This window comes from Phaseolus vulgaris, chromosome 2, assembly GCF_000499845.2.
Source record: "Phaseolus vulgaris cultivar G19833 chromosome 2, P. vulgaris v2.0, whole genome shotgun sequence".
NCBI classification, from domain to species: domain Eukaryota; kingdom Viridiplantae; phylum Streptophyta; class Magnoliopsida; order Fabales; family Fabaceae; genus Phaseolus; species Phaseolus vulgaris.
Window position 1 is genome coordinate 25,833,837 of NC_023758.2, and position 12,376 is coordinate 25,846,212.

General features: G+C 34.0%; 1 protein-coding gene across 1 annotated transcript; it reads left to right on the top strand.

Moving 5' to 3' along the window:
• Positions 1-5,244: 5,244 nt before the first annotated feature.
• On the top strand, positions 5,245-8,646 carry LOC137811084 (ABC transporter G family member 14). Its single transcript, XM_068612671.1, has 5 exons — positions 5,245-5,772; positions 5,893-6,685; positions 7,040-7,216; positions 7,303-7,490; positions 7,773-8,646. Exons 1-5 carry the CDS (start codon positions 5,599-5,601, stop codon positions 8,415-8,417), a joined length of 1,977 nt encoding a protein of 658 aa, XP_068468772.1. The 5' UTR covers positions 5,245-5,598; the 3' UTR covers positions 8,418-8,646.
• Positions 8,647-12,376: the final 3,730 nt, after the last annotated feature.

The following is a 12,376-nucleotide window of genomic DNA, read 5'->3' on the forward strand; positions in this document are numbered from 1 at the left end:
TGTGAAAAGCACGAGGAATCTATTCAACATTTATTTTTTTAATGTTCTAATGCTTTGCTTATTTGGAGTTGGGTTCAACAGATTTTTCCTACTTCTCATTTATCTAATAGGGATAATCTTCTCTCTTTTATTAAGAGGGATGGTAGTCCTTTGGTTAAATTGATTAAGTTTGTTGTGATAACTTTTTCTATTTGGATAATATGGCGTATGAGGAATTATGCTCGTTTTCAGAATAAGATTGAGGTTTCTAGGACTATTTCGTTTATTAAAGATTTAACTCGTCTAGTGAGAAATTCGTCTAAAGCTTCAATGAAGAATGATATGTTGGATTTCAATGTAATCAAGTTTTTTGGTATTAATACTCGTACTGGTAAAGTTCTTCGTTATCTTCCTGTTAGATGGGAGTTTCCTTCACCAGACTGACTTGAAATTAACACTGATGGGGCTGCTAGGGGATATCCTGGTCTTGCTACTTGTGGAGGTATTTTTCGTAAGAATATGTGGGAATTTATTGGAGCTTTCTCTGCGTTTCTTAAAGTTAAGAATGCTCTGGTTGCTGAGTTTTATGGGATTATACATGCTATGGAGGAAGCTCAAAAGATGGGGCTTACTAATGTCTGGCTGGAATGTGATTCTGCTTTGGTTTGTGTCGCGTTTACTACTATGACTAATGTTCTTTGGATGCTTCGTAATCGATGAAATACTTATCTTAATTACGGTGGAAAAATCAGGTTTAGGGTTACTCATATATTTCGTGAAGGAAATGCGTGTGCTAATAAGTTGGCTAATTTAGGATTTATTCATAGATAATCTTTTCATTGGTATAATAGGTTACCATCTAGTCTGTTCTTAGAATTCTTTATGAATAGATATAGTTTGTATTGTTTTTGTTAATATGGATTTTTGTCTAATCCTCCTATATTTTTGTTTTTTCTTTCTTTTTTCTCTTTTTTAATAATTTTTTTTCATGTAATGTCAAATGATTGTTGTTACTTGAGGTGTCACCGTAACTGAGATGTCAAGTTGCATAGTGATATCTAACATGAAAAATTTTATTTTTAAAAAAAAATCAATTTCTTAAAATTTAATGTTAATATAATAAAATAAATATCATAAATAGTATAATAGTTAAAATGAATATAATTGGAAAATAATCTTATTAAAAAACAAAAAAAAAGGTAAACAAAATATTTACTTTTAACTACACAGTCATTATAATCAGGGTAATGATGTTTTTTTGGCTTGTTTGGTAAGTAATTAAAAAATTACGCCGAGAGCTCAAAGATAAAACTATTAATTTCATCCTCGAAGATTTAAAATATGCTCTTATGGAAAACTAAATATTTAAAACAACTAAATATAAGTACTATTTTACTAAATTATAAACTTGAACCTAAAAGTAATACAGGACTCAATAATAGTGGCTCTTTGAAAGTAAGCTTGAGCTTGAATAAGAAAATAGAATCAATCTATCAATAAATTGAACTTCTGATAAGGCTAACTTAACTTGTTGTAAAAAAAAAAAAGAGCTTAATATGATATTTCTAACAAGTGAATTTATACTTTAATCTTTATCAAAAATATTTCTTTTTTTAAACATTAAAAATTAATATTTTTAGTTATCGTAAAATAAACTAATTTTGGTAATGGTTTTTATAAAATATTTTTCCAGTCCTCACTTAAATTTTTTAAATTATTCTATTTTATCTTTAACGTTCACAACGCGAAATAGTCGCTAGATATATTTGTTAAAGACTTAAGCAACTAATAAATATCACACAAAAGTAGGAAAGTAAATCCATATCCTCAAAGCTTACATATTTATGAAAAATAAAAAATATGTTTAACTCAATAAATTATAATATTAAAAAGTAAAATGAGTACATTTAGCAGGAAAGGAAATGAATTTTTTTTTAAAATTTTATATCGACTTCATATTACAATATTTAATAATATATAAATAGTTATAAATTTTATTTTATAAATCGATTTTATAAAATTGAGGTAAATTTACATTTCATTTAGATTTATCATTTTATCTTAAAATATTTTAATGCATTTTGTTAAGACATTTTATAAGCAGTTTAGTAATCATATTGGTATATTAGTGTATGTGGGTATGGTTATTATTCATTGAACTTAAACTCTGAGAACTTTTCATATCCTATGTGATTAATCATACGTCAACGGCATTCATTGCATTATGGAGCATTGAGTTAGTGAGAATGATTATTGTGTTGATGCATACATTTCTGTGATCTTCAGAATAGCCATTCATGATGAAAAACAACATAACACAAACATTAATTATAAAGTTACACATTATGCAAACAATTTCAACTCTTTCCCTGTCTATCATGGAATCTTCCCCGACACTGAAATGTGAGGCATGCTACACGATTAATTCACTGTGCATTATGCATTTTGTTTACATGTTAAAACAGATAATCGTGTGGCCAAATATGTGTTAAATTTGATATCTGTTCCCCATAAAAATCTGTGGGAAATATGTACACGAGAGTAGTGTTCCATGGATATGATTCCCCAGCGGAAGTCTCAATCAAAGTTATGGAATAAGCATAGTCAAATGGCACAGTAGTGAACCAATTTATTATCTGTTATGAAACAAGATAATGGAATATGTATTTTTTTACATGAGAATAGAATGGACTTTACATAAATAATGAAACGCAATCCTGTTTCACCTTCCAGACAAAGGTACTAACACAAGACACTTATCTTATGAATCTTATCATAATAATATAATCCCTTAGTCCCTTGATGTAAAAGGAGGACATTCCAAATGGAAATTCATAAATATTCCAAGTTATGTATGGTTCTTGAAATTGGGGTTCAAGAAGGTTCAAATTGATGGGTTGTGTGGTTTATGCTAAGGGGAGATATACCAGAAAAAAATAAACAAGGGAATCCATGCAGTGGAGAGGGCTAAGTGTAAGAAGTTATAATTATGCAGAAGATATGTGAATATGAAAGGAGAATATGTGAAAAAGGAAGGGGTCCAAGTGGAAAAAAAATGGGGTTAATTAATTATGCATATCTATAGACATAAATTAATACACAAGTTGACGACAGAAAACACATATATATGCGCACTTAGTGTGAAGAAGCCAATGCTCTAAGTGTTCCACACTGAAAAGGTACCCTCCCACCGGACCCATTATAGATACCATTTATCTGAGTGCTCTACCAAAAGAAAAAATAAATTAATTTTATGGACAGAAATTGGAATCTGATTGATGGGTTCAACCTTTAATCATTCCTCTCATTCAGATTAAATAGAAAGTATTAGATTAAAAGGGTAAACACCTTGCTTAGCATCTCACTTCACTTCCTTTGCCTTTTAACTCAACACCACTGATATGAATGATAACACAGAATGATATAATAAAAACAGTCATATCGAATTTCGGTGATACGAATGTTGAAAATAACAGTGATATATAATCAATACCATGTTGCTAGAGGGAATATATATTCATATAGGAATCACTTAGCTTCGCAAACCATTAATTTCACCTTTACATTTACTTACTATCATCCAAAATAAAGTAGTATACTATACAAACATAGCTAGACAAGTTTAATGATCTTGGTAAAATCTTCACGTACCCTTTTCCTGTTCTTCATTCTTTTGAATTTATTCTTGCTTCTTCTGCTTCCAGGAATGTAAAGTTTTCACTGTGAGGCATCCAACTTTATTATCAACTGCTATTGCATCAGACACATCACAACTGTTCAACCAAAACTTGCAAGGCAAAGATAGTTGTCATGGGAATGAGGAATTATAAAGTTTTGAAAAAAATTGTATGATTTTCTTCTCTCTCTCTATATCTTTTTTTTTCCGATGGATGGCTATCACATGCAGAGTAAAGAGGCAAGAGAATATAACGCACTTTTGGTTTCATTTTGGAGGGTTCTTTTACTCACTGCTTGACCATAACTAACACCAAGCACATGGGGGAGACAAAATCATGTCGTTGTCCTCCAAACGTACCAAATGATAATAACAATAATAATACCAATGTAAACGAAAAAATTTAAAATGAAAACAACCAAATTTCTCATCCATTCATCTTTTAAAAAGATGTTAAATTCCATGATTATTTGTAAGCGGTTGAGAAAAATGACAGACCAACCACAGATGTCAGGATCCTTAAAAAGATATTTCTTCTCTTTCCCACGTCAATTGGTGATAATGTACCATCTCTTGTGCTTGCTTATGAGCTCTTCCTCAGATACAAATCTTTTAGAGGGTAACAAATAACTGAATAAGAAATAAAAATCCATGCAGACAGAGAGATGTCATTAACTGTAATGTAGTTATAGTTTTTTGTCTTCATATATGTGAGATAGATATGAAGGCTATCAATTGAAATTTCTGATCAATAGTATAGTGGCCTTTGTTCTGGTTTTCACGTTCAGTAATCGGATTCCAGAAAGATATAGCATATTTCAGGTACGAAGAGGCTTAACCAAAACACTTTTTACTTTAGAGAAATTAGATATTGGGTTTGGATCTTACTTCAAAAACTTGTTCAGCCTCATAACAATGTTAAGTTTGCCAATTAGTTTTTTGAGAAGGGGATATGACAGTATCCAGTATTTCCTAAGAAAAAGGAAGGGAAATTGGCAAAAAGATTAGAACTAAGAATGTTAAAAAGACTGCCACGAATGTACAAAGGACTATTCACCATGGTTTACTGCTTGTTCAACTGAATTTGTTTGTCCCTTGTTGAAATGGTGGAAGAGCCATCGTGGTCACACTCTATTGTAGCAGTGTTCAGTGCTTTCTGTTTTCACATGTTCAGAACCTAGTATGCACAGTACAATCCTCTTGAAAAGGAAAAGAATGGTAGCGTAAAATGAACAAAGCATATCCAACAGATTGATAAAAATCTCGAGGGTAATATCACAAAGCATTAAAGAGACCCACTTGCTTAAAAAATTATTAGCAAGTACATAGTTATGAAACAAAAAATACTATCCTTGTCATAACAGGTGTCTGTGGCTTGAATTTTGACCGGCATCACTTCATGGCCTAGTGAAAAATATTGATGTAAAAGTAAAACCCAAAGAGGAAAAAATATTGAACTTATGATGGAAGTGGAAGCCGGTTTTCCATTTTGAGTTATTATTTTTTTTTTGTATGCATGTATTGTTCCTTGGATCAACTAGCTACTGTTGTATAAATGTTGTTTCTACCCGTGTGAGCCAATTCCAATCAGGACGTTTATAATTAGAAAACAGTGAAACTAATAAAGGTAAATCGTGAAAAAAAATGTTTTAGAAATTGAAAAGGCAAGAAAGATCTTAAGCAACGGTTCAGAATTTCTAAGTTTTTTGGTGAGCTTGGTCGTGATAGAATAATTTGAGATAAAAAGGTGGGATTCCACCATCCAAGGGTGGCCTATATACGGGCTTGGCACACAGTGCACATCCTAGTCCTTGCTATATATTTATGCGTTGCTCTTAGCTACACATTGGAACATCAAGTTAAAAGCAACATATTAACTTCTCAGTTCTCAATCCTCACCACTATTTTCACCAAAACACTGAGAATCCCTTACTTCTTTAGCCATGCCACAGAACTGCATAGCACCAAAACCAGAATACTGTAATAGTCATCACTCTGTAGAAGGTCCCCAAGAGATGACTGAGCCCCATAACTCAACTGTCCTTTCTCATCCCATGCAAACCAATGAACAACAACAACCTTTTCCAAAACTCATTATGTACCCAATAACTCTGAAGGTAGTTTACCAGTCCCATAACAAGAGCGCCTATACTACTCATATCCCACACTTGCATTGATTCTATGCATACATTGATGAAAAATACGAAGTTGCTAATCTCTTGTGTGTTGGTTTGCAGTTTGAGGAACTGGTGTACAAAGTTAAACTAGAGCAGAAAGGAGGATGCTGGGGCAGTACATGGACTTGCAAGGAGAAGACCATACTGAATGGAATCACTGGTGTGGTGTGTCCAGGAGAAATACTAGCCATGTTGGGGCCATCAGGCAGTGGCAAAACCACACTTCTCACAGCACTTGGAGGCCGGCTCAGCGGCAAACTATCTGGTAAGATCACGTACAACGGCCAACCTTTCTCTGGTGCCATGAAGAGAAGAACAGGTTTTGTGGCTCAGGATGATGTGCTATACCCTCACCTAACTGTCACTGAAACTCTAGTGTTCACTGCACTTCTAAGGCTTCCCAACAGCTTGACCAGAGATGAAAAAGTTCAACATGTAGAGAGAGTGATCACTGAGCTAGGACTGACTCGTTGCAGGAGCAGCATGATAGGTGGCCCACTTTTTAGGGGAATATCAGGTGGAGAAAAAAAGAGAGTGAGCATAGGCCAAGAAATGCTCATCAACCCAAGCCTTCTGTTGCTGGATGAGCCTACTTCAGGCTTGGATTCCACCACAGCACAAAGAATCCTCAACACAATCAAGCGCCTAGCTAGTGGGGGTAGAACTGTTGTCACCACTATTCACCAGCCCTCTAGTAGGCTCTACTATATGTTTGATAAGGTGGTCTTGCTCTCTGAAGGCTGCCCCATCTATTATGGTGCTGCTTCAACTGCCTTGGACTACTTCTCTTCTGTTGGTTTTTCCACATGTGTGACTGTCAATCCAGCTGATCTCTTGCTTGATCTTGCCAACGGTAATGGACAATAGTCATTTGTTTCACACTTTCAGTTCCTTTTTTTTTTCCAATGAGAGTTAATAACTATAAAACCAATGGACCTCAAAAGTGGAAACTGGGCAGACACCTTTTTCGTTTTATAATTGCTTAACTGGCTTTAGTATTTTTTTTCTTGTCAACTGGAGGTAGAGCTCCAAATTTTTCTTTACTTAAAATGAGTTATAGTGAGCGAGTAGAACAAATTTGTTATGGTTTTGGTAATTTGGAGAGAGCCATGTATCATAAGTAAATATTTGATATATGCATAGCCAAGGTCTCGGATTCGGTATTATTTTGAAAAAACAACACTAACAATGTTAGGATGCATTGCAGGGATTGCCCCAGACTCCAAGCAAGCAGCTGAACAAAATGAAGGACTGGAACAAGAGAGGAAACAGGTGAGGGAATCTCTCATCTCTGCTTATGAGAAGAATATAGCTACGAGTCTGAAAGCTGAGGTTTGTAGCCTGGAAGTGAACAACCACAATATCACAAAAGATGCTTGTGCAAGTAGGTCTTCTTTTCTATCTTTAAGGGAAAAACAATCATAGCTCTATTATTAGTCCCAGTGGCCTGAAATGTCTCTATTGATGCAGGAAATTCGATAAAGCCAGAACAATGGAGCACGAGCTGGTGGCATCAGTTCAAAGTACTATTACAAAGGGGAGTGAAGGAGCGAAGGTATGAAGCCTTCAACAGGCTGAGAATATTCCAAGTTGTAAGTGTCGCTTTTCTTGGTGGACTATTGTGGTGGCATACTCCGGAGTCACACATTGAAGATCGGGTAAGTAGGAATTGCTTCAATTTATCTTTTCCAGTTGATGATATTGACAGCCAATTAATAACAACTAAAAAAGTTATGGTAACATATATGATTAGGCCTTTAATCTGATCGAGTTCCTTTTCATATTCATGTCAACATCACACCATTTTCAAGTTCAAGTTCTGTGTTTCCCGAACTCCAAGAAGTCAAACTATGATTAATATTGATTGGCTACATTTTTTGTTTTGTAAACTATACCCCTTAAGAGGGACTAATATGGGGTTGTACTGATGTGTAATGCAGGTTGCCTTGCTCTTTTTCTTTTCTGTTTTCTGGGGATTCTACCCTCTCTACAATGCTGTTTTCACATTCCCTCAAGAGAGGAGGATGCTGATCAAGGAACGGTCGTCAGGAATGTACCGCCTTTCTTCCTACTTCCTTGCCAGAACAATAGGAGACTTGCCACTGGAGCTTGCACTTCCAACTGCATTTGTTTTCATAATCTATTGGATGGGAGGGCTTAAACCTGATCCTGTGACTTTTATCCTTTCTCTTCTTGTGGTTCTCTACAGTGTTGTTGTCTCTCAAAGCCTTGGCTTAGCATTTGGTGCTATTTTGATGGAGATTAAACAGGCAACTACTCTAGCTTCTGTGACAACCCTTGTGTTTCTCATTGCTGGAGGGTACTACATACAACAGATTCCTCCATTCATTGTGTGGCTCAAGTACTTGAGCTACAGCTACTACTGTTACAAGCTGCTTTTAGGTGTCCAGTACAATGAAAATGACTACTATGAATGTTCAAAGGGGGAGCTGTGCAAAGTGGCAGATTTTCCTCCTATCAAATCAATGGGCTTGAATCATTTGTGGGTTGATGTGTTCATTATGGCCCTGATGTTGGTGGGTTATCGACTCGTTGCTTATTTTGCACTGCATAGAGTTAGGTAGATCAAAATTATGACTGAGCTCCCATACAAACAGCACGAGAACATGAAGAGTTTTTGTACAAGTCAACTGAGGAATAATGCTAAAATACTAGACTTTCGATGGAACTCATGTAATGAAACTTCATCAACTCTCCCTGACTGAGTTGGATGTACAAGACTTATTTTTAATAGATTAGAGAATACTAACTCTATGTTTCTTCTTCAACATAAATTCAACTACATTAACGCAAGGGATATGTGTTTATGTATGCCACATGATAAGAAGCAAGAGAAATAACACTATGCATTCTAATCAGAATAAAGGTGAAAGATAACGTCCGCACGTTTAAGGCTGAATGCACAGAACCTTTTTCTATCTCTGAAACACCATTTTGGATCATTGTCCGGCATTTGAAACAACAACTTTGTTGTTTCCTTTGTCAACGAAGAATTTGGTCTAATTTATACATACCGTCAGAGTAAACCAAATTTACATTGTCAATCAATAAAAACTCTTAGTATGATTCCAAAGATAGTCACTGTAAAGATCAACAAACTTATCATACATGTCAGTCTGTGAATGAATGACTGTGTAAAAGCTCTTTACACTCAGTGCACACACTATTTATTCACTCTTTTTTTCTACTTTAGTGGAAATTATCAGAGTTTTTGTTGAATTTTTCACTCGTGATTAAGGAGTATGGTGGATTAGAATGCTTAGAAGAATTAGCATACCATTAAAATTGATCCAACCAACCAACTAACCAAGTGTTATTCATCATCCAATGATGAATAAATGATGGCATAATTGAAAAGCAAATGATATATAATCAAGATTAAGCCTACTTAATGGACATCAAAATCAGCTTGATAAAATAATTGAAAGTGGATGGATGGCAGTGTTAAGACTAGTGAGTACCAAGAAGACCATTGAAATCAGGTTGATATACTTCATCTATATAAAAAGGTATACCTAAGATCCGTGAGTCTACTTCTGCATAGTGCATCATCCACTCTAATCACTTTGAGGTTGGACATAGAAAACAACTGTTTATAATTTTGCTTACAAACAGTAACATCTAAAACAAGTAGAATGTTTTAAAACCAATAGACATCAAATGATATTGCCTAACAAATATGTAAGTCGCACTTTAAGAATAGAGGCAAACAATGTGAATTAGCAGATAAATTTGGAGAAGGTTATCCTAGAGTTAATCTGAGTGTGAGATAGGGAGAAGCAGAAGTGGATCATTATTAGACAAAAGTAAGTTAAGATCGAGTCCATAAAACTTGAACATAATTATTTTATCACACTTGACGTTGCTCATTTCCACCAAGTGTTAGGTATTTAGTCATAAACAACAAAAAGGTACTGCACGCATAGCTATAACCTAAGTTATCAAAGTCAGGCTTTCCATGATGGTTTAATAAATCAACAAAGTTAAGAAAGTGAATATTTTGAGGCATAGAAAATGTTATCCCTGTGCTTACGTCCAGAAGCAAAAAAGGATTCATTATTATATGCCATCCACAACCCAAAAAGATATATATATTAATACAAGTCTAGCAATAGAAATAGCAAAAAACATCTGTGAAGTCTTATAATTTTGTGGTCCAATTTGGTCTCCACCTAACTCAATCAATAGAAGTGAAAGGTTCCAATCATACCTACGCATATTCTGATCACCAACCAAGCCCCTTAATGCAGGCATTATGTGTAATTGTCAAGCACCTGTTCTTGAACAGATGCAAGAAATCTTCCTTCTCCAACACTAACTCCAAAAAGAAAGCGCATGAGTATATAATGGAAGCTATATACCTAGGTAAATCACACTCATTTTCCTGTTAGTTAGATGTTACGCCAAATTTACCTTTTCTTTTCCATTATTGTGTTGATATGTATAGATACTTCCAAGACTCACTCATTACATGCCTTTCGTACTTTGTGTAAAAGCATGCCCATATGCAGCATGTGTATCAAAGGAAAATCAGTATACTTAAAGTTTCAGGGTACAACATGTGTTTTAAAACATATCATTATTTTGAACATAGTCCACTGTTTAATTATTATCCAAACAACGGAAGAGTTTTACAGTTCTTGGAAGATGAGATGATGAGTGAAGAATATGCTATTTGTTTTCCTACATTGTAACTAAATTACCTACAAAGAATAAACAAAATTGAGGAATGAAACTTATTCACGGAAGAATCATGATATCGTCAAGAGATGACATTTAACTTGCATTCAGTAAACCATGATACTGAACAAGAATTGGTCAAAAATGAAATAAGATTCGAAGTTTGGCTTAGGTACCAGGTACCATCAAAGTTCTGCAATCTTTCCAATTTGCTGAAGTCCAATTAGAACATGTCCAATTCAACAATTTTACGTGTGAGTGGGACCTCAGAAAGGCTTCAAGCTGAGATAGAGAAGTCAATGTGAGTGATGCTATGCTTAAAGCCTTACAGGACATTGCACATATCCAAAGTGTTGGTAACCATAACCGAAAGTTTCAAGAAGTTATAGCTACAAGGAATAAACAAAATTTGAGGAATGTAACTTTTATCCATAGAAGAATCATGATATCATCAAGAGATGTTAAGTAGCAATCTAGCATTCAGTTAATCGTGAGACTGAGCAAGAAATTGGTCAAAAAAGTAAGAACAAAGATTCGATAGTTAGCTTAGGAACCAGATGCCACCAGAGTCTGCAATCTTTACAAATTGCAGCAATTCAATGAGAAACAATTTAATGCATTTCAAACATTTACATGTGAGTGGGACCTCAAAAGGGCTGCATTTTGAGGAGTCAATTGAGTGATTCCATTTATGTTTACAGCAAATTGCAGATATTCAAAAACAAAACCGAAAGTTAAGGAAATTGACATCTGAGCAGAGATGTGTTTGGGTATAATATGAGATAAACCATAAATTTATATGCATGCACTTATGACATATAAAGTAAAAGGTCTATATGCATTGAATTCGAATCTTATCTGTAGAAAAATTACAATGAAATTACACTGAAGGCAAACTGAACAGAGACGTAGGACAATTAGGCTCCACAAAAGTGCTACCTTAACTAAGAATAAAATGACGAATAACAGATTACATGTTTCTATTTGTTTTCCTCTAAATGGATAGCATAAATCCAGCAAGGTTTCAACTTTCAAATGTCACTCCCCTAAGACATTATTCTTCATCCTCGACAAAAATCAATTATATGCAGACAAATCCAAGTGCTCTTTTGGTTGGCTAATTAATTGTCATGTCAGTTACACAATATAATAAAACTAGTTATGAATTAGTTTAGTATTCACTGTAAATAATCTCTTTACCCAGTTCTCAAATAATCTACAACAAATGTTTTCCTTCATCTTTTACCATCTCATCTTACAGTAAATACATATTTTGAAGAACACTCAAAACTTTAATGACTAAATTAATATCAAACATATTAATGACCATATGGATTTTCTAAACTTAAACATCATCCACCTAGTTATCTCTTTGTTTTCATCAATGCCTCATCTCATTTTCTAAGTAATAATTGAATGAATACAAAGCGTAGGAAAATGAAAATTAGCATGATTAAAAGTAATGAAAACAGTAGCATTTTTTTACAGCATACTAGCATATTTCTTAAGAAATAACACTGGATCAGTAAACTAATCAGCCCAAGTCCACTATTGCTCTTTCTTTCAGCACCCCCTATACTGCCAAAGCTGTGGAAAAAGTCCGAACTAGATCGGAAATATTTTAGATTATACAATAAAAAATACATTCTACATTACGTAATTTGGAAATACATTTTAGAATAAACTTAGAATTCAAAATTAAATGTATTTAAGATCCCAAAATATATTTTAAATTGTAAAATTCATAGTTTTCCAATTATATAATTCGAAAATACATGGATTAAACAATGCATTTACCACGAATGCATTATGGACTGTGTAATTTTTAAGTCTAGAAGCATTT